At 35.2% G+C, this 24,738-nt stretch overlaps 1 protein-coding gene across 1 annotated transcript in view; it reads right to left on the bottom strand.

Annotated features, from left to right (window-relative positions):
* The window catches only part of LOC129228684 (general transcription factor IIF subunit 1-like), a 59,225-nt gene that overhangs the window by 14,218 nt on the left and 20,269 nt on the right, over nt 1-24,738 (bottom strand). Inside the window, exon 7 of the mRNA XM_054863368.1 lies at nt 8,773-8,978. Coding sequence (XP_054719343.1) covers nt 8,773-8,978 — 206 coding nt within the window. The remainder of the gene's footprint in view (nt 1-8,772; nt 8,979-24,738) is intronic.

Genomic DNA, 24,738 nt, shown 5'->3' on the forward strand with positions numbered 1-24,738 from the left:
TTAAATTAACCGATTCGGGAATTTGAGAGAAATAACTCAGCTACAAATGCAAAACAATAAGCGCTAGCCAAGCAAGGCAAAGAAGTATCATCTTTTGTTGATAATAATTTGTAATGTCACATAATTAAATTATCTAGCATTAATTGTTATTCTTGTCAGGCCACAATTATTATTTAGTTTTATCAAGAATTGATAAATATCGAATTCAACATCGTGGAAATGGTTGCTTAGAACTACGAACTACGTAGTTTGCATTAATGTTTGACGTTTAGTAATGCTTCTTGAATTCTCATTTCTTTCTACGTGGGCCAAAATATTCTCAGGACTTAAAATATTAATTTAAAAAGGATAACACAAAAAAATCATACATACAAACAAAAATCACAACACTTTTAGCATTTTATTCGTTACCACGTGCGTTTGTTTTAGTTTTTTCGTCCGCCATTAGACAGTGACTGCAGTGCCCCCTATAGTTCGTTGGAGTTGCGAATAAAACATTGAAGTAAAGGTAAGTAAGTTTCAGCTTCCATCATTTATGCTTCTTATTGTAAATTTTTCTAATTTTGGGAGGATCCCGGGGCCCCTGGACTCCTTATATATATGACCTTGTCCTTAACCGATCTTTAACTGTTATTAACGATCCTTTTAAAGTATTGATTTTCTTTGCAAACACAGGCCATCCACATTTTATTGTTATACCTATGTTTAAGCAAGAACTTCTTTGTATACAACATTTTTAGTTTTTTTTTCTGGTGCTAAAATTATTAAGCTGCTTGATGAACTGACTTTGGAGCAAGCTACATAAAATTGGCCGTGTGAAAAAAGTCTTCTCTTAAATTGATCCCTGCTACTTTTAATGTCTGTCCTTGTGACTTATTAACGGTTATTGCAAAGCAAACGTTTACAGGAAACTGCACTTTTCAAAATTCAAAAGGATAGTCTGCCTGTGATAATGTTCTTAAAAACTTCGTTTCTAGTTTTGAAAAAATGAAAGCAAAAGACAGAAACATTATTATTTGGCTTGAGAAAAGCCTCGAAGAATCACATGAGAAACAAAAACAATATCAAATTGAAAATTCGCTATCGAATAAAAGTTGAGATGAAGTACTGAATAATGATTTGAATGGAGGAAAGCCTCTGAAAATAAGGGGCTTGAATTTCAATGGCAGGTTTTAATTTAACAGATATTAAGGGGTTTTATTTAATTTCTCCCGAATTAATTAATATTTCGAAAAAACCTTTCTTAGTGGATACTTTTGTAACCATGTGGACATGCCTGCCAAATTTCAAGTCTGAGGCTTCAGCGGTATTGGCTGTGTGTAGGGCTCGACCGATGGCATTTTTTGGCCGATGGGCCGATGCCGATTGTTGGCCGATTGTTCAAAGATGGCCGATGGCCGATTGTTTTCCTCAAAATGGCCGATTGCCGATAGCCGATGGCCGATGCTGTTGGCCGATGGCAAAAAAAAAAAAAAAATCTAACAGAAATAAATTGATAAAATTGTCAGGGATTTAAAGGATCATTGATTCATTTCACTTTACTTCCTTTCTACGGATAAAGAATTGTAATACACCCCCCCCCAAAAAAAAAACCCCCCCAAAAAAAATCAGATTTCGACCTAATTTTTATTTTACGATCATCCAATTTAAACTTCACAAGTTTTTTCTGCGCATATGTACATGCATATGTACCTAAGAACATATAGATGACCAAAATATCCATTTTGAAAGCCTCCTTAGTTAAAATTATCGCAAATTCTCTTGTGATGTTTTCATGCGCGTAAACTTACGTCACTCAAAAACGTTATGAAATAGTAAGTTGAAAACTCATACGTAGGTAGTATAATCTAAAAGTTCGAGGACAAGTTGTATAAAAATTTACCGTGAATCTATCTACAAAATAGTCACCTTGAACGATTATGCAATTCTGCCACCGTTCGTATAGCTTTTAGAAGGACTCCTGGAAGACATTTATCGCAACCTCCTGTAAGGGCTCTTTCGCTGCTGCTTTGACTTCATCGTGGGGAAGAAGGCGACTTTCATGTTGAGGATGCACGGTTCGATTGGTCAATACTCTGATATGACAAACCAATAACATCACGTTTCGTCGGACTTAGCTCCGTGTGACTTTTACCTGTTTCCAGCAAAAAAAAACATTTGCATGGACGCCGCTTTCTTCCGTCAGGAGAAGATAAAGCTGCATCACAGAAGGTAGTGAAAAATGGCTTCCGGGAGTTTTTCCAAAAGTTATATGAACACTGGCAGAAGTACATAGTCCCTCAAGATGACCTTTTGTAGGTGGATGTGCTTCGGTAATGTGCACTATTCTGGGTAAGGTTTTATACAGCTTATCCCTCGAACTTTTGGATCGTACTATGTACAATCTGTATAGGGTGTAGTTATGCTTCTCCTTTTTTGACTGCTGTATGATGGAAGACGAAGAACAACAGAAAAAAAAAATGGAGGAAAAACAAAGAGACTGTTTAATAACCAATTGATTTTTTTTTTAATTGAACATATAACTAAGATTTCAGTAATATTTTAATAATGTTTGGATTTAGGTAAACTAAACATAGTTAAAAAGCATTAAATTATGTTGTTTAATCATTCAAAAAAAAAAAAAACTATGAAACCGTCAACAAATTACGCTATTAAAGTGGAAATTTACACGTAGACATTTTTTAGTCATCAAGTTAAACAAAAAAGGTAACAGATAAATTACAATATTAAATCATAATGGGAATACTTTTATACTTATTTAAAATTTATGAATAGAAAAGTTGGCATTTTTCATAAAATGTATAACAGTGGCGTAAATTTTGCGGAAAAAAGAAATAGCCACGAAATGAGTGAGATTCTTAAAACGCAGCTACCCCCAATAAACAAACTCAATATTTACCCCAAGTTAATAACTGAATACATATACATACATACTACTTGATTTGATGTTTGCACACGTAATATTGAACAATTTGATTGATTAATCTTTTATGGAGCACTACAAACACGTTCAAATTAAATTTTTCAATTTAACAATAATTTTCTGAAATTTAAAAAATTGCATAGTAGAAAATCCTTGAAACTTTTCTGTAACATATTATTAAACATATGATGAAAACGAAAATAACTTATTTATTGATTTTATATAAATACATAAAAATAGTTACAACAGAAAAAAAAATCGATCGCTATTAATGATGCAAAAAAGGTGACGCATTACAAAATATAGGTGAAACAAGTATAAAAAATACGCAAAATGACATTTCTTGACCAAAATAAATAATCGCTAAATATTTAAGAAATGCTTGAAACGACGAGGGCGGATTAGGGGGTCACCCTCTAATTTTGGAGTAACTCACAATGTTAAACTTCGGCCCCAACTTCGGCTTAATTTTTTTAGTACAGAAGCGCTATCTCCAATGCCTCGGAAGAGTTTCTGAATCTACTTCAGCACTTCCGAAGAAAAATTCAAAATCTCTTTGTTTTCCGAATTATGTCACAATTCAAAACGTCTTTAATAAATTTCTAATTAATGCTCTAAACTCTTCCTAAACAATAAATAAAAATTGAAAAAAAAAAACTATAATTTTATGAATGGTGTTAGTTTTAAACAACTCAGAAGTACAACTTTAGTTTAATTTCAGAAATTGAGGGAGTGGGAGGAGGAGCACGCAAGTGTTCTCGGAAATACAAAAAAATAGTCGCAAAAAATAGAGTTCAAAATAATAATAAACATTGAGCAGAAAAACCCTTTTAAAACTTGCACCCGAGTTTGTTTTGAAGGTTGCAGTGGCGGATTTAAAATGTAGCAAATGTTGCAATTGCGCGAGGGCCCCATAACCATAGGGGCACCGCAGGAGTTACAACAATGCTTTTGATAAATGTTTTACAACTTCTGTGATAGAGAAATACGGCCCCAAAATATATTTCGACGGGCCCCAATCTTGTAGCTCCGCCGAAGCGATCAGGGCCGATCCTAGCAGGTGTGCAGAGTGTGCGCCGCACAAGGGCGGCCAAAGCAAGGGGCGGCCGCATGCCGCATCATATAGTTCTTATAATCAAGCAAAATTCCTCAAGAATTTCTCACAAGATAACTTATAATAAGTAGAATAAATACGCTGATTTTTAGATGTTCAATTGTCAAAGTATGTGTCGATTTCCCAACAGCATAGCATAGTTTAAGAAAAATAGAATTTTAGGGAACATTGTGTTGGTTCATTGTCCATTAATATCTACTCTTAATACACATGCTTCAATTTGTTGCAAAGTTTGTGACAGAACCGGTAATCAGGCATGGATACAGGGGAGGGGAAAGGCCCCCTTCTGAAGCATGAAATGGTGTTGTCTAAAAGGAGCAACGATGGGGGGCCACTAATGTTTACCCCCCCAAGCTTTTATAGACCTAAACAACGAAGACATATTTTATTTATTGAAAAAAAAAAGCTATACTGATTAGATACTTTCGCAAGCATTTCAAACGACAAACTATGTAACAAACTCTGTGTTTTACAATCGTGGATGCGTGGGGAGAAAGTGGAAAATCGCGACTCCCTTGAGAGTAACATATATGAATGACGAACTATAATGTTGTACTTTTCCTCCCTTTACAACAATTTTTCTGATTAAAATCTTGAATGAACTGCCCGGTTTCAGATCAGGCAGGAGAACAGGACCCTTGCTCCGTGAAGCAAATTTAAATGTAACTCCAAAACGAAGATCCAAAAGGATGCCATGACCTCCTTGACGAAACTAAAGAAGACTTAAAATTGCGTTTCTAGGACTTTACTTTCGGAAAATTTCTCTGGTTGAACCATCGATCTTAAGGACCCAATTAAGTCTCTGATTCACGTCTTCCACCTTAACTTAACAAACATAGCTTAAAAATGTTGGCTCCAAAATCCAAAACGTGTTTTCAGACGACAGCCCTTCCTTTCATCAAACGTCATATAAAATTGCGTTGGCATTTTTGGAAATTTTTGCAGTGGAGGACCCCGAAATCCATTCGTAAACATTACTACCAAAAACAGTCTCAATTAGCGTCTTTAGAGAAGCCCCTAAATCCACCCCCTCTCACTTAGCGCATTGAAAAACAAACTAAAATTGCGTTTCTCAAACATCAGTTTCAAGAACTTTTGGGGAAAGATCCCGGATCCCCCTTTTCTCCAACGCAATCACTATACCTGAAAATTTCGTTTTTAGACGGTTCCGTGGAGCCACAGCTTCCTGCCTAAACTAACCTGAAATTGACTTCAGTTTCAAAAACACAGTTCGTGAGGGCACACTGAACCCCCGTCCGCTCATAGTCCCATCGTTATCAAACAATGCTTAAAATACAATTTTGGGACTTATATTTCTAAAGAATTCCGGAGGAGAACTGCCAGGCTTATGTGCTAGGGCATATCCATGAATCGTCGAGGTGAGGTGGGACAAAAGTAAATAGTTATATTTTTCAGATATTAATGTTGAAAAATATCCGGAAGATCCGTTAGAAGCTTCCCACTTTTGTTTAACGTCACCAAAGATAATATAAAATTGCGATTTTAGAAATATCCGTTTAAGAGCCCCAAAACCCTTCCTTCCCAAAAGTAGCCTATAATGGATTTCAGTTCCGAAAAATATTTTGGTTCGGAATATTTTCACGTTTCCCCTATTGTTTTCAAATCTAGCCAAAGACGGCTTTTTGAAAAAATAGTGCCGAGCAATTACCGAAGGATAGCCGCCAGATCCCCTACCGTCACCAAAAACGGCCTAAATTTGCGTTTTAAACTTATATTTCGAAATCTTTCGATGGGAGACGATTGAATCTCCCTCCCTCTTGCAACGTTAACAAAGGTAACCCAAAATTGCGGGTTTAAAATTTCACTTTCGGAGATTTTTCAGGAAGAACGCCGATCCTTCCTAAGCTACGGTCTTAAAAAATAGCTTCAAATTGATTTCAATTTTGAAAGAATTTTAGGAAAGAACTGCAACGTCACTTTCCAGGGCCCAATACAGGCTGATTTTGCTACTGTTTTTCGGTACCTTCACAAAAATCTTGTTTTGAAATCGGTACTTTCACAAAAATCAAGTAATAAAATCAGTAGCTTCACAAACACATCGAAAATTTTACAAAAATTCGCATTTTAAAATATAATATTTGTTCCTCTGTTTAAAACAAAATTTACTCATAACATAAAATTCTAAGCAGGTTTATATGAACAATTGCTTAAATAGCAACCTTTTTGTAGTATTTTAACTCATTTTAGCTGTTTCTCGCCAAAGTGTATTTATGCAATATTATCGCAATCTTTCAACATCTGTTTTGGGAAACCGTTTTTCTCATAATTTCCTATATTGTACACAGTACATAGCTCATTAAACTGAAACTACGATGGTATTTTTTGTACTTCTTAGGTTTTTAGCTCCCCCCCCCCCCCCAAAAAAAACGAAACCTGTTAAAAATAATACTAGATGACATTTACACTTTTGGAACTAAAATTTCACTTATTCTACTTCTCTTTTATAAAAATGAGGATGCTTCTTTCTAAAATTTCACAAAAACAGTGCAAATGATATAAAAAAACTTTCACAAAAATAGAATGATGCAATACTTTTACAAAAATAGGTAGCGAGAAAAAAAACCTGGATTGGCCACTGTCAAGTTCCTAAAATTGCGATATTTGACGTCAATTTCGAAAATTTCTCCATCACCTTGAATATACTTGACTCTTTTGTCCTTGCAACCAAACACAACTAAAGATTAACTAAAAATATTTTTCATACGTCAATTTCGATAATTTTCTTGGTGCAATCTTCCTCCCCTTAACCCCTGACACCTTCCCCCACGCTTCCCCTTCCTCCTTCCCTTCTCTGATGTCACCGAAGAAAGACCATAAAATGCGTTTTCACGACTAGATTATGGTATCTATTACTTTCTTCAAAGATATAAATTGTACCTAAGGAGTTTCTTACTATAAAAAATTTCTTCCTTTTTATAAGATCATTCTTCTGTCCCCTCCCCCCTTTTTTTAAATTCGAACTTGGCATAGAAATTTAAAGAAAGATTTATATAGACGTTAAAGATTAGTCAAAATATACAAATTACTCTTGAGGGGCGGCACATTAGGTCCTTGCACAGGGGCGGCCGACACTCTAGGATCGGCCCTGGAAGCGATACAGAAAAGACTGCATTATTGTGATTCATATTACAAACATCGAAAAATTAAAAATTACCGTCGGTTCAACGGGAATCGATCAAAATGAAACAAAACCGGTTTCGCCATCTCAAATTTGTTTACACGGTCTCCAATTCGGTAATACAGGGTGTACCAAAAAGAATCATCCGGAAAAAGAATCCCCAACTGGAGACAGATTCGAATGATTACATTTACCAACAGGATGGGGCACCGCCACACTGGCATCTGGCAGTCCGCGAATTTTTAAATGAAACGATTTGTGATCGGTGGATCGGCCGCACTGGACAAAATAACAAATCCTTACATTTCTGGCCTCCAAGAGGTCACCGGACCTTACTGTATGTGATTTTTTCTTGTGGGGATTTATCAAGGACTCTGTATATGTGCCTCCTCTACCAACAACAATGGATGATCTAAGGAAGCGCATCACAACAGCAGTGGAATCCGTAACTCAGGACATGCTCGCTGCAGTGTGGGACGAGTTTCAATACCGTTTAGACATATGCCGTATATCTAAAGGTGGACATATGGAACACCTTTGAAAATGGAAGGACATATGGAAACTTTTTCAGTTTCCCTTTCATCCAAAAAAATTTGTAATTGCATATGTTTATTACTGTTCAAAATATAGACATGCCAAATCAGATGATTCTTTTTGATACACCCTGTATATCACCAAATGATCGTCAGTCTCAGACGCTATATTAGTTTTGCATTGAAATAAGTAATTAATAGCCACAAAAAATCAGTTAATAGGCTTTTTAGAACATCTGATTGAAAACAAAAAGGGAAGGTCACAACTGGAACGTGCGCACTTCCCACAGGCAAAAATTTAGCCTTCTACAGCTTACCATTTTTTAGTTATGACTTATGAGAGATACATATTACGTACATCCAACCGCAAGAAACAACGCAATAATTAACGTGTTTGGTACCTGAATGCAGTATTAAAAACTCTTTCAGAGGTGACTAAAATATAAATTCATACTGAAATTTAAGTAAACAATTTTGTTTGAAAACAACAACTCCCTTTACTTTGTATTAAAAAGTAAAACAAAGGTCTTTTTTTTTTTTTCAAAAACATCGGCCAATTCCATCGGCTTTTCGATGTTTTTAAGGCCGATGGGCCGACGTTTCCTGCAAGTTAGCATCGGCCGCCGATGCCGATGGCTAAATTGTTGAACCATTGGCGCCGATGCATCGGCCAGGCCGATGATCTAAGGAAGCGCATCACAACAGCATGGAATCCCTAACTCAGGACATGCGTTACGGATCGATCGGGACGTTACGGATCGATGCGTTACTCGGCCGATGCATCCGACCGATGCATCGGCCAGGCCGATGCATCGGTCGAGTCCTAGCTGTGTGTTGATATATATATATGTTATCTCAGGACATTGATTTTTATATATTAAGATTAATTAATAAAGTAATAAATCAGTTATAGAAACCTATGTAATTCAGATACATATTTATGCTATTAAATGTGATATTGGGTAAATAGAAATTGATTGAAATTGACGAACTGAAATTGACCAAAATTTGATTGCAGCATAGGAAACAAAGTTTACTATCACGAGTAATGAGATATCATTACCTAGATGACCCTGTAATGTAATCCACTTCTCTGTCATCGAAATCTCCCTCATCACTTTCCTCACGACCTTCATCTTCAACATCCTCTTCCTTCTTCTTATCTTTATTTTTCTTTACAGGCTTTTTAGCAGTATCTTCATCATCTCCATCTTCATTTCCCTCAGAATCACTGGAATCCCGAGCCCAGTCGTCCATGTCAGTAATTTTCTAAGCAAAATATTTATTTTTTAAACACCTTGTCTGTTGATTAGAATTTTACCCCATTCAAAAATATCTATACATAAAACAGTTTTATATTTAATAAAGTTTTTAAAACAGTTCTTTATTTTTTAATATGTAGCACATATCTTTAAAAAATGTTTCATACTCCGTAGTTAGTGGCACTTTAATAGCAAGAATTTAATGCTATCAATTGGTTACTGTAAAAGGCTGCTAAAGAAAAGCTGCTGGAGAATAGACAAAATTAGAGGGAAAATTGCAAACTTATTTACTCCCAATAATGCAGAAAAAAGAAAGCATCTAGTGAGGTTGGAAAAAATATAAATATAAAACGTACAATGTTAGGAAAAGTGATAATCTGCATTTACTCTTTCGTGTTTTTTTTTAATGCATTTTATTTCTTAAAAGAAATTATTTTGATTTTAGTACTATGCAATATTATTTATTTCTTCGCAGCAGTTCCTGCATGCCAGAAAGACATCCATTGCTTCAAACGAAAGTTATCTGACCAGTATCAACATTTTTATGACAACCAAAATTAAAGTTATCAGTATTTGTCCAATAATAATAATTACTTTGTACTGAACTGAACTTTTTTTTTTTGGATACTGGTAATTAATTTTTCCTCTTGATTGGCTCTTTCATGCAAAAAGAAACTACTGTGAAATGTCGGAAATTTGAGCCCTGTAGATCTGAGACTGCAGATAGTTTGAACAGCTTGTGAAGTGAACACCTAAGTTTATGATGAACATAAACTGTTGAATTGTGGCATTGTTTAATTGTTTTATCACTTATCATAGTACATAAACGTTCATTTTTAGCCTGTTTGGTTTTCTTTCTTTTTTTTCCAATTTCTGATTGTAGCTTTTCTGAACCCGATTTCAATAACCAATTTTGTATCACTTCCTCTTTCTAGCCATTCAAGCACTTTAAGTTTTTCTTTCACTGTACATGTTAACCTTTTGCGAACATTTTACCACATAGTTCAGTTAATAAAAAGCTCACAACAAATGGAATAGTAAGGGATTGTCCAACTCGTACAGATAGAGTGGACACTAGTAAAAATATTATCGTGCTTATCACTAGAGCAGCCAGAACTACCTTCTGGAGGGGTTTTTTATTTTGATCAAAACAGTTCTTACATGTGTATAAATTACTGCCTTAATATTGGCAACAAAGCTAAAACTAAGGCCTCTGGAGTTACTTTTACCTTCAAAATACCCTTTTGCTGCCACACTGGTGTTTAGGTAGACTCGCTTGTTACTTATTTATATTGTTTTCTACATAAATAGAACAATATTCTTGTTACTATAATGTAGATCAGTGATTCTCAAGCAATGGTCTGGCAGGCCAGCATCAGTTTGGAGAAAAATTTGACCAATCCTCTGAGATTTCTGCTCATCCACTTAAAAAAATTTCTTTACTCATGAAAAAAAAAGAAAAAGAAAAGAAAATTAATTTGAATTTTGACATCTTGAATTCAAATTATGTTTTTCGCAATCACGAGTGTGTGTATATAGGCATGTGTGTTTGTGTGTAAGGGGTATGTGTGTGTAGACATGTGTCTTTGTGTCTCTGTGCTGGCATAAGTGTGTGAGTAGTTGTGTGTATGAAGCTGTGTGTATGAATGTGTGTGTGGGGGGGGTGTATGTGTATGTGGGCATATGTGTTTGTGTCTGTGTGCAGGCATGAATGTGTGGGTAGTTGTGTGTGTGTGTATGTGTAGGTGTCTGTATGTATGTGTTTGTGCGTGTGTGTGTGTGTATGTATGCACGTGTGTGTAGTATATGGACGCAACCTGGAGACGGCTTTCGCTATAGGAGCAGCATCGTGAGGAGCCGGTCGACGGTGATGCTGAAGAGGATGCTGGTGGGAAAATAAAATCATAGCACATCAAAACGGTCAAATGAAAGCAATAAGCAATCATGATTGCTCAAAAAAAGAAAAATCCAATTCTGTGTAGGTGCGTCAAGGTGTTACCAACAGTCTGGATCAGAGGTTCCCAACCTTTTTAGTTGTGCGGCCTACTATTTTTTTTTAGAAAACACTATTGTGGCCCACTACTATATATTACTTGCACAGGCTAATTTACTTTCTCAAAAGGGGGGAGAGGCATCATCTGCTCATAACTGTCCTTAAGGGGGTGCTGGACAGAGATCGAATTTGAAAGTTGCTCGCCGCTTCACTAGAGCTCGTTTTTTAGCATGGCGAGAAGGCATGTGCTAAACTCACATGATTGACAGACGAGCATCCAATCAGAGAAGGAATTGTCACTGTATCTAGGACCCCTCACATGTTATTTATTAGCTGACATCCGAATAATGGACAACCTTCAGGCGTTGAGGTTTCCCCTTGTTGCTTGACTTGTTTACTATTTTACTACACACGCGGTCACCCCACAGGGTCTTAGGAAGACCCCCTGCTTTGCTATGAGACAGGACACTTTCAGAATCGGTACGTTGAGTTTAGAAAGACAGAACTTCTGCTGCCGCTAGAAATTTCCATTTGAAACAAAAAGAAATTTAAGTTTTGTTATGAGTTTTTCTTTACTGTTTTCTACCATTTTTGAACGATGGGAAAAAGCATTTTAAATGCAAGATTTTTTGCTAAAAGACATTTTGAGAGAGATAGCAGGTTTTGTTGAAATTGGAAAAACGTATTAAAACAACATACACATATATTATTTTAAAGTAACACACGCATGTATAAAACATTTTTACATTTTCTTTATTCTTACATTCTACGCAATCTAGAGCTCCGTACGGTATTAGACTATTGTAGGTTGGAAAAGGGTAACATTTTGGAAGGGGGCTTAGCTTCAACGTCCCATCTCAATCCCCATTTTCTTTCAGTTTCCGACATTTTCATGGCCATAATTTTTATTTGGACAGGAAGGGAGTATTATAATAACCATTAACATTCCTATGAGTGTTTAGAGAGGTGCAACGTTCAAAAGCATACGTATTTGGAGCAAGGTGAGAGTCTCCCGTATAGGCATTCCCTCCAAAATATTCAAGCGATCATGAAAAATGTCTCTTTTTTAGGGGTTTGTTTTTCAATTCTTTCACTTTTTAATTCTTCGGTGTAAAACTCGAGTATCGGATTCACTCTTATGAGCCCCATGTTCAAAAAATATGTTTTAAACAAATCTTGAAAATATCGCACAGTGCATACGAGTCATATCGCAGATCATTCGTTAAGAAACTTCCCTCATTCTTTATATTTATTCAAGTTACATTCACAAATAATTAAGATTAAAAACGAAACTAAGGTTTTTTTTTTGCAATATAACATTGCTGCTATTCCATAGCTCATGGATCGCCCTCACTGTCACTGTCATGGACCGCCTCCTAACACCTCTTGATATAGTGATAAAAGATGGGGGTGGTGTATCCCTTTATTGAAGATCTGTGGTGCTGTTAGCATGCAACATGTAGTGTTTTCATCTCATGCTCTATTTAAAACATTTTTTACAACGAAAAACATTTTTTGGACATGGGGCTTATAGGAGTCCAAACCCCTGATTTTACCATGAAAAATGAAAAAATTATAAAACAAACCCTAGGATAAAAAAAATGGCATTTTCGATATATTTTTTGATATATATTAAGGGAGCACCATTCTTTCTGATTCTTATTTAAAACAACCCTCTCTCTGATCCAAATATAATCACTGTTTTTTCCCATGACCCCCACTTTTTTATTTATTTATTTATTTGGCTGCACAGTGTAATTCGTTATTTTCTATTTTTTGCTACAGTTCGTGCAAATGAGCAGCATATGCAGCGATGGATCATATCTTCCACCCAAAACCTGGTAACAGGAATACTAATAAGCCGAACCACGTTCTTATCTCTTCTGTCCTACCTGGGGATTACAATACTGAACCAGAAGTGCAATATCGGTATTCGGTATTTTTTTAACGTGACACCGTAATACCGGTATTAAAAATTTTCCAAAAAACATTCAAAAACATAATGTTTCATTGCGGTATTTTGTGCAAAAAGTGCATTTTTTAATTACTGTGAACAAACAAAAAATGAAGGAACAAATATCATAATAAAAAATCAATAGTAGCCTCAAACAAAATACATATATTTCATTGTCACTAAGACTGGAACTCATTTTAGTGAATAAATTTCCTGCAGTTGAGAATATTTTTTCTGAATTCACGTAGGTCGATGGTACTGTTAATAATGCACGATATTCCTGTAGTTGCCTAAAGTCCTTCATCTTCAAATAATTTGGTCTTAAACTTGAAAAAATTATTTTTGTGAGTCTGGGTTTTTCTTTTGTATTGTGTGTAGTTTTTTTTTTTTTTTTTTTTATCGTTATTATTTATAGAAGAACAGTTACTAATATACAATTCTTTCCCAGTATTAACATCGTACTCAACAATTTCCTCTTGATCAGAATAGGTTTGTGTTTCTTTTTTATTAACCCTTTGGTCTGAAATTTACGAAGAACTGGATCTTGTTAGTTTCTTTTTATTTTTCGTTTTCTTTTCCAAATTCTTTACAATTATGTACATTTCTAAAATATGTTCCAACTGATTATGCCTTATCTCTTTACAAATATTCAAGGTATTATAAATATTATCTCGCTTCGTACAAAGCTAAATAGCGAGACAAAACAGCTAACAGCATGCTAATACCGGTGACAACAAATTACTGTTGGTTATACTAACAAGAAAAAGGTTTTTTAAAAATTCACGACAGTTAAGATAATTATTTAAAAAAAATAAATCATAAAGCATTGAAGAAAAATCGTTCATAGCACAAACACATTTGTAATTACACAAAAAATTAGTTTTTACTTGTGGGCAAGTCAAGGAAATGAGAAAATAAAAACGTAGTTCACTAAACTCATGAAAGTGCGATTAATTACACCATCTGGCGATAAAAATATCTTTTTGTAATCCTTCCGCTACTTTTATTCATTCATATTCTATAACTTCGTGCTTTCGAAGCCAAATGTTTGCTTCATTAGATGGATTTTGGAACTGTCTCATTGAAAAAGAAATTTATATTTGAAATAACAGAAGATATCTAATTAGTTCAATTGAAAACTCTTTAATCGAAAACAATTCATTTTTTTTTAAACAAATATCGAAAATACCGGTGTTCTACCCCATCAAATACCGGTATTACGATATTGCAAAATGGTTCCAAATACAGGTATTCGGTATTTGTATACCGGTATTGCAATCACTAGTCATACCCATCGCCACACTGTTACCTTGTGGCAAAAAACTGCTAGTTGATAGCACTTTATCATCAGTTAGACCAGGGGTCTCCAACCTTTTTCACTCGCGGGCCACATTGTAAATTGTTGGCATAAATTAAAGTTAAGTTTAAAATCCAGAAGTTAAGATATTTAAACTAAGCCAACATTAACTGGCCGTGTAATGTCAAGTTGGAGACAAGCAAAAAACATGTTTCAGAAAAATACATTTATTAAATATGACTAGTATAACATCCCCATAAAATACACCCCCAAAATATCATAACAAAAGTGGTTCCAGAATATAAAGAAAAATGTCACCAAGATGTCGATGCAGTCACTTGCCACTCCGAAGGATCAGGTAGAAAACGCACAAAAGGTCCGCCGAATCACACTTCAGGAATGTCCGGACTGAACAGGCAACATTACATAATACGTAGATCGGTAAACATCACAGGTAGACACGTGGAACTCACATCCCCGATATTTTAATTGGCCGGACACAACACAACAGGTTCTTCACCTGGACTCACTAATTCCAGGACTTGGAAGATTAAACATCACATACCACAAAAACCCCCGCTTGCATCGCGGGGAAAAACCCCCCCACACGTGAGCCGGACTAGGCTTCACGATCAGAACCAACCACTGGGGATCGTTGAAAGAAGAAAAACGAGAGACGAGAGTGCTCGCTTGCTGCCACTCGCCACAATATATATGTTTTATCAACCAATGAGATTCCATGCCTCGATGACGTCACCTACACTAACTTCTACTTCGACCATCACTCATTTGCATATTCCACTACCGCGAATATTCGTACTCCTCTCCATAGCACGTGCGGTCAACAAGTGGAATTAATTCGAGTCGATCAGGTGACAACTCAACTTTTCTGAATCGACACATCGAGACATGCAATCTCCGATGGTTTCAGTAAACAGTCGCCATTAATTATGGCGTGGGGGAATCGTCGATTGAAGTGTTAGCACCAAACTAGTTGACAGGTTCTACTTTTACCAGACTGGGCTTAAAGTAGGTACACTTAACTTTAAATTATTTTCTTTAAATTATCGGCTGTGGACCGAGAATAAAAACTAAATAAAATAAAATAATATTTTATGCTAACAAATTCCCCCCTTCTCGGTTACACAGCACGATACACTTCAAAACGACATGAAAACTGACATATTTCAAACAACAATTAAAAAAAATTTTTAAACACTTTTGAGAAACATTGAAAAATTTACACATTTGAATATTAAACTTTTACATTTTCATAATTACCAAAAATGAGTTTGCACATTTTTTTCAATGTACCCCGAGTCAGAGGCTTGGTAAACGTATCCGCAGGATTTTCTGCGCTTTTCACATATTTTAATTCAAATGTATTTTCCTCTACTAAGTTTCTCAAAAAATGATATCTGACATCAATATGCTTTGTTCTGGAATTTTCTATAGGGGAATTTGAAAATTCTATTGCAGCTATATTGTCACAATTAATTACAGACCCGTTAAATTTATATCCAGCTATTTCAAAATGTGATGTTTCTTCTAAAATTCTTTTTAACCACACCACCTCTTTTGCTGCTTCTGTCAAAGATATATACTCAGCTTCCATGGTGGACAATGAAACACACTTTTGTTTAAATGTTCGCCAGATAATAGGTACTTTGTCAATGTAAATAATAATTCCCCCCATCGAAATCCTATCGTCCCTATTTGCAGCATAGTCTGAGTCAGAAAAACCATTGATTTTAATTTCATTTATTGCAGATAGACTTAATTTATAATAATTTGTATATTTTAAATAACCTAAAAGTCTTAATAAACACTGCCAATGTCTTTTACCCGGATTTGCTTGAAATTGAGATAATAAATTAACTGTATATGCAATATCCGGTCTAGTTTTCCCTGCTATATAGGACAAACATCCCAATAAATTGCGATAAGGTACTTTCTCCATTTCTTTTATTTCTTGGTCCGTTTTTGGACAATCACCAAAAGACAAAATTGTACCTTTCGCTATTGGGAGGGTCGAGTATGGGTATTGATACTTTTCAAAATTTTCACAAACTGTCTTAATATAAGAATTTTGGTGTATAAAAATTCCCCCATTTATTTCTTCAAATTCTACCCCCAATAATTTTTTAGTTCTCCCTAATTCTTTAATATCGTAATGTTTTGATAAATCCTGAATTGTTTCCTGAATTATGATTTCATTTTTTCCAAAAATTATTATATCATCTACATACATCAATAAAAACACATTTCTGTTTCTTGTATAGACACAGTTACTACATTTAAATTTCAAAAAATTTAGACCTTGGAGAACCCTATCAATTTCCAGGTACCAATTTCTCCCCGATTGATGGAGACCATATAGCGATTTCTTTAGACGGCATACCCAGTCTTCTTTTCCCGGGATTACAAAACCCTGTGGTTGTCGCATATAGATTTCTTCATGCAAATCAGCATAAAGATATGCGTTTTTTACGTCTAATTGAAAATGGCTCCAACCCAGGAATATCACCAGAATTGAGAAAAACATTCTTATCAGGGAGAAATTGATAACTGGGGAGAAAACCTGAGAATACGATTCACCTGCCACCTGCCTATTTCCCATCGCAACCAATCTGCTTTTAAATCTGGCAATTTCCCCTTTAGCATTCCTCTTCAAGTCATAGACCCACTTATTTCCAAGTACTGGTTTACCAACTGGCTGGGGAACTAACTGCCACACCCCCCTTTCTTGAATCACTTTCATTTCTTCTGACATGGCTTCTTGCCAATGTTTTACTTCTGGGGTTTTCAAGCATTGATTATAGTTTTGTGGAATTAGCACTTCTGACAAATTTGCCTCTGGCTCGGGTTCCATTTGTTCCTTAGGAGAATTAAAAATATCAAACAAAGGATTATAAGGTACATTTTTACTTTTGAAATCAAATAGTTCAGGATTGTAAACAATGTTATTCTTCTTACAATATTTTTCTACATCATTGGGTGACCTTAACCTGGTTTTATTTCCCTTTTCATAGTAATAGATATCAGTACGGTCCCCTTTCTTTCTTTTTACTGCATCCCTCACCCATTCAATTTCCTCACAAGGGGTGGGAGCCTTTCTTTCATCTATCTCTTTATCTAAGAGAACTTCACTAATAGATTTAATAAAAGAATAATCATCATCATTGTCTACATTCCCACTCAAGTTTGATTTCCCCCAAATTAAATTTTCCCTGAAGACCACATTAATAGTTTCAAAAATTTTCTTTAGCTCTGGGTCCCAAATTCTGTACCCTTTTGCTTGGGTTGCGTAGCCCACCATTATGCCTTTCTTACTTCTCGAGTCAAATTTCTTTAGGTTTTGTTTTTGCATGCCTCTGTAGGCAATACATCCAAACCTCCGGAAATGCCTTACTGAAGGCCTGTTTCCCCAGAACAGCTCAAATGGGGTTTTCCCCCTTTCTTTTAGGACTGTTCTATTCCTAACATAATTAAAGCATAAGGCGGCTTCCGCCCAAAATTCTTCCCTTAGTCCAGAGTCTTTCAGCATTGCCCTAACCCCATTCATTAATGTCAAATTGTATCTTTCTACTACCCCGTTCTGTTCGGGAGTATAAGGGTTGGTTCTTTCTATGCTGATGCCTTCTTTAATTAAGTGGGTCTCAAAATTAGAATTTGTGAATTCCCTCCCATTATCAGACCTTATGGCCAAAATTTTCTTGTTGAGGGCTCTCTCTACATGCCTCTGGTATCTAAGGAAATATCCAAAAGCTTCATCTTTTGACTTTAGAAAGTAAATAGTGGACTTCCTTGAGAAATCATCAATTATGGAAAAAATATATCTTTTCCCCCCTAGTGACTCCACCGGAAATGGCCCTGCTAGATCCATGAAAAGAAGCTCAAGTTGTCTTTTAGACCTTATCCCTGGAGTGGGCTTAAATGAACACCTTCTTTTCTTTGCAATAATACAAGGCTCACAATCTGGCCGGTTTCTACTTTTTATATTAAGTCCTTTGACACAGTTCTTCTTTTCAGTTTCCAAGATACTGTCATAATTAATATGGCAAAACCGTTCATGCCACAACTCCAGGTCTAATCCTTTGACCTCGGTTACATTTACATTTGGTGGTGAGTCACTACTTTGATTACTTAAAAATGAAGTGGGTTTTACAAAATACAATTTATCAATTAAAAATGCAGAAAAAAGTTTGATACCATCATTATTAAAAATACATATTTTACCAGGATACCACCTTAATGAAAAACCAAGACTGTCTATCCTGGATCCGGAAAGCAAATTTCGTCTAAGTGTTGGAGCATAATAGACCTCATTCAATGTGATGGTTACTAGCTTACCATCTGTTTTAATTTCGAAAACAATTTTCCCTACCCCCTCGACTTGACTATTTACATTGCCCACAGCTACTTCCATTTTTGTATTTTTAACAGGCCTCAATTCACAAAACAAGTCCCTATCTTTACAGAAATGTGCCGTGGCACCTGTATCCAGTAAAAATACTGGTATTTCCTCCTTCAAATTTGTGTTGTTGGCCTGCACTCCTGATATTTTACTGATGGTGCAAAACATTCCAGCCTTAGGGGGATTACTTTGTTTGACAAAATTACGATTACCTTTATTTTGATTAGTTGGTTTTCTGCTCCAACACCGAGCCGAAATATGCCCCTTTTTCCCACATGTGAAGCAAACTCTCGTTTCAAATTTATTTACATTTTCAACTTTCCGCCCAGTCTGGTGTTTATTCTGAACTGAAAAAGCATTAACACTTGAACTACTATTTCCAAAATTTTCATTTCCTAAAAATTTTAATCTCCCCTCTTCTGCTAAAAGTTCATCCAAAACATTTGAAAATTAAATTTACTTTCATCCCATCTATAAATATTTTGTACTATTCCCCTAAAATTTTGATCTAAACTACGTATTAGTTGAAATCCCTTTAATTTCTCATCCATTTTATAGCCATTCTCCTCCAACTGTCGGAGCAAACACTTCAATCGAGCCGCGAACATTCCAATAGTTTCTTTTTCATTAATTCTGCTAGAAAAAAACTCCTCCCACAATCCGGCAACACGGGCTAAAGACGGAGGTTCAAAATTCAATTTCAATGACGTCCATACAGCATATGGATCGTCTAAATCATCTATTAGTTGTTTTAACTCATCCTCTATGTTGAGGTAAATAATCGCCACTGCTTGGCCCCTCCGTTTCTTTATTTCTGCCGAAATACCTTCTTCTAATTTTGTTTGGGTTAATTCCCATAAATCTCTTTCTATCAGTACCATTTTCATATTTTTCGACCATGTTGCCCAATTGCAGGAGTTAAGTTTCTTAATGTTTCGATAGTCCCTTTCCATTATTCTGAAAACTTTTGCAAATTTGTCTCCAACCAAAATGACATTCGACCGAGCTCTGCTACCACTTTGTTGGCATAAATTAAAGTTAAGTTTAAAATCCAGAAGTTAAGATATTTAAACTAAGCCAACATTAACTGGCCGTGTAATGTCAAGTTGGAGACAAGCAAAAAACATGTTTCAGAAAAATACATTTATTAAATATGACTAGTATAACATCCCCATAAAATACACCCCCAAAATATCATAACAAAAGTGGTTCCAGAATATAAAGAAAAATGTCACCAAGATGTCGATGCAGTCACTTGCCACTCCGAAGGATCAGGTAGAAAACGCACAAAAGGTCCGCCGAATCACACTTCAGGAATGTCCGGACTGAACAGGCAACATTACATAATACGTAGATCGGTAAACATCACAGGTAGACACGTGGAACTCACATCCCCGATATTTTAATTGGCCGGACACAACACAACAGGTTCTTCACCTGGACTCACTAATTCCAGGACTTGGAAGATTAAACATCACATACCACAAAAACCCCCGCTTGCATCGCGGGGAAAAACCCCCCCACACGTGAGCCGGACTAGGCTTCACGATCAGAACCAACCACTGGGGATCGTTGAAAGAAGAAAAACGAGAGACGAGAGTGCTCGCTTGCTGCCACTCGCCACAATATATATGTTTTATCAACCAATGAGATTCCATGCCTCGATGACGTCACCTACACTAACTTCTACTTCGACCATCACTCATTTGCATATTCCACTACCGCGAATATTCGTACTCCTCTCCATAGCACGTGCGGTCAACAAGTGGAATTAATTCGAGTCGATCAGGTGACAACTCAACTTTTCTGAATCGACACATCGAGACATGCAATCTCCGATGGTTTCAGTAAACAGTCGCCATTAATTATGGCGTGGGGGAATCGTCGATTGAAGTGTTAGCACCAAACTAGTTGACAGGTTCTACTTTTACCAGACTGGGCTTAAAGTAGGTACACTTAACTTTAAATTATTTTCTTTAAATTATCGGCTGTGGACCGAGAATAAAAACTAAATAAAATAAAATAATATTTTATGCTAACATAAATGTTTGGAGGCTAGGCGGGCCATTCCCACATTATTTTTGCTCAGATGGTCTATTTAGCACTAGACTCCCCCCCCCCCCTTCACCCATACATCGCGAACTTTCTTTTTTTTTGAATGAAGCGCCAGTGGTGTCCGCGGGTCGGATCTGGGCCGCGGACCAAAGGTTGGAGAGCCCTGAGTTAGACTATCTGTTAAGGATGAACTCACGATTGAGCTGATATGTGTTATGTTGCATCAAAAATAAGGAGAAAGCCGATATTCGATTATAAAAAATATTTTTGATCAAATGAATCAATAAACAAGAGGTTGAAAATAAATGAAAAGATACGGAATAAAGAATAATTAAATAAATTTATTAATGCACGAGGACAAATAAAGGAGTGAATGAACAAGACAATAAGTGAATGAATAAACAAAGAAATGAACTCGTAAGAGATTTAATAAATGATTGAATATTTTAATGATTAACTGTTTCACGTTGCCCCATCCAATTTGCCCAGCATGTATTAAATATATGCAGAAATTATTAAAAATACAAGTAAGCTTAATATTAACTAAATAAATTATACATAATATTAACTGTAATGAATATTTGAAGCTCTAAATGATTCAAATGTTAATTACAAGAACTTTACCCTTTGATAATACCAAAAATAATTTTTGACTGGCAATAAAATATTGCAACAAGAGTATCACTTTTTGAAAATTGTTTGTATTATCATATTCTGTGATTTTCAGATGTAATTTTTTCTTGACTGGACTTTCGTGCAAGAACAAATATATATCTTAGTTCTAATCTACAAGTTTTCAATAATTTTCCAAAGTTCAAAATGTAAAAACCTCCCTAAAACACCGAAAATATGCTCAAAGTCCGAATTTTAGCTCGAGATCCTACCATTGTCCACGAGAATACATCTGTGCAATAGCGGTAAACTGCTTATTTTACATGTATACATTTATATGTATATGTTTTGAGAATAAATCGTCTGCGTTCGAATAAAGACCTTTACATTTAGAATTGCCGAATGCTTTTGATGTTTTTAAGAAAATTGAATGTATTAAAGTAACATTTGAGCAAATGTGTAGACGCAAAATTAGTATGTTTGTCTGTTCCCTCGGAATAATCGTAATATTTGAATTGTAACAGGTACGTTCACTCTTTTACGTAAGTATTTTTGTTGGAATTGTAACTTAAAATGTAAAAACACATGTTAAAATTTTAATGTGTTTTAAATTAAACAACTAATGCTCAGATGGACCCTTTTAGCCTCAGTTTTGTTCCAAACAACATCATTTATAGGATACAATACAGCTGAATTTAAGGTAGGGTTGAAAGGATTAATGAAATTATGTGATTTTACTTCACTCTATTTAATTTAAAAAACAAATATTTACAAATATATGTCCATTAGCTTTCACTTTAGAAGTATGAAAAATAGTAAAGGCATGTTATTTTAACTTTATTATAAAGTTTTATTGAATTTATATTAAAATTTATGTTTTTTTTTGTTGGTCTTACACGCAGAAACAAATTTAAAAAAAATTTAATTAACATAATTTGTTTAAATACTTAATTTATGTAACAGAGGACAAAAAGAGTGAACATACCTGGTACAATTCGAATATTACGATGAATCCAAGGAAACAGACAAACATACTAATTTTGCGTCTACACATTTGCTCAACTGTTACTTTAATACATTCAATTTTCTTAAAAACATCAAAAGCATTCGGAAATTCTAAATGTAAAGATCTTTATTCGAACGCAGATGATTTATTCTCAAAATGTATACATATAAATGTATACATGTAAAATAAGGCTGTTTGCCGCTATCGCACAGATGTATACTCGTGGACAATGGTAGGATCTCGAGCTAAAATTCGGACTTTGAGCATATTTTCGGTGTTTTAGGGAGGTTTTTACCTTTTGAACTTTAGAAAATGATTGAAAACTTGTAGATTAGAACTAAGATATATATTTGTTCATGCACGGGAGATGTGTGAAGACCGTTAAAACCCATTTTTTCAACGGAAAAAAACCTGAAAAATCATGTTTTTAATGAGTTATACGGTGGAAAAAAGCATTTCTAAACACCTAGCAGCGATCAAAAGTTGTGTTTTATCATCCAATTCTTCGATTTATACTAAGCATTGAGCCACGTATCAGGGAAAAAATATGATCATACTTTTTAGTTTTCAAAATCGCGACTTGAATCCATTCTGAGCTCTGCGGTACTTATTGGGTTAAAAAATTCAAAATTGTAGCACCACTACGAAATAGTCCAAGAATTTGGCCGCATTTTGAGCCATAATAGAAGATTCTAGCTCAAAACCCGTGAGTTCGGTGGATTTTTGCCCACTATGCCACATAGTGCGACGTACTTATGTTTTTTTTTTTGGAGGGGCCCATATAACAAAGATTAGCTCTCCTCCCACTTTTTTTTTTTTTTTTTTGAAATTTGAATTTTTTGTGTGTGGGTGGGTGGGGGGAGGAAGCAACAGTGCCTTAATTTTGTCATTTTTTTTTTTTCGAAGTGGGCCAAGGATTTCATACTGTCCCCCAGTGGCACAACCAAAAAATAGTTTTAGGTTAAACACAATTTCAGGTAATCTTTGAAGATAGAGATGTTCCTCCGAAATTTTTAAAAATTGAAAACATTAATACATGTTTCATGCATAATTATAATTTAAATATTATTACATATTTCATAAAATTTTGATTTCACGAAAATTTAGGCAAATAATCTCGCAAAAATTAGTGAATTTTGTAGTATTTTATTTTAGTTAATGCAGCGGTTCCCAACCTTTTTCTCTTTGCGAACCCCTTGGAACAGGCAAAAAAGTTCGCGAACCCCCTGATGTTGAAATTAGTAACATGTAAGAAACAATAAAAAAAACAGCATGTTTGCTTTCCCTTTTTTGCAGCATTTGATTGGAATAAACAAAAATATAATTGTAAAATATCATTTAGTGCAAACATTAATAAAAAGTTAAAACTACATCTACAAGAAAAATTATAAACAAGAAGTTTTATAAACCAACTATTTTTTTTAAGCATACTTTAAATTGGGGAAAAAATCCTTAATGCGATATTTGTGGCTGTTTGACGGAACAAAGAAACTGAAAGTTTGGTTCAATGTCTCACAGTTTGAGTCTTAAATCAGGCTCTGCATTCAATCTGCTTCGGTATTTATCTTTGAGATAAGTATAGGAGGAAAATCCTTTCTCGCACAGATATGTTGTACAAAATGATTATAAAATTCGAATTGCTTTTTTGGAAAAAACGGTATAGTCATTTCTTACACTGAGCCAGAAGTCAATTAACGAGAGCTCTTTAAAGGTAGTTTTCAATGAATTATCACAGGATAACTCGATGAGCATTTCCTTTTCAGGTAATGTCAGGGTGTTCTCTAAGCATGGATTTCCTTCAAAAGGATTGCGTATCCAGTTGTTTGAGAGAGGGACGTTACGCCTATTAGGAAAATACTCGTCAAAAGTTAGTTCAAGATGTTGCAATGTTCACATACATTTCTTTTAACGCTTTCATCAAGTTTCATTGAGTTTTCTGATAAAAAAACTACTAAGAGAAGTGAAACAAGAAAACTCCCCCATTTCCAGGCATTGGATCCAGAAATTCAATTTTTTTACCATAGCTTCAATTTTATCATATACAACGAAAATATTAACAACTGCACCTTGCAAGGATAGATTTAATTCATTTAATTTTGAAAAGATGTCAGCTAAATATGCAAGCCTTTGCATCCAAAGAGGATCGAATATGCAAGTGGACAAGTGAAATGGATGATCAACAAAAAATGCTTAGACTTCTGACTTCAATTCAAATAAGCGTGTCAAAATTTTGCCACGGGAAAGCCATCTAACTTCTGTGTGAAGAAGTAAAGTAACATGAAGGCTTTTCAATTCCTCACAAAGCGCGTGAAATAGACGGCAGTTTGTGGCACGTGATTTTATGAAATTTACAATTTTTACCGCATCATTCAAAGTAGCGGATAATTCTGCGGGAATACTCTTACATGCTTGTCTATGAATGCAGCAATGAGT

This window comes from Uloborus diversus, chromosome 8 (assembly GCF_026930045.1).
Source record: "Uloborus diversus isolate 005 chromosome 8, Udiv.v.3.1, whole genome shotgun sequence".
NCBI classification, from domain to species: Eukaryota; Metazoa; Arthropoda; class Arachnida; order Araneae; family Uloboridae; genus Uloborus; species Uloborus diversus.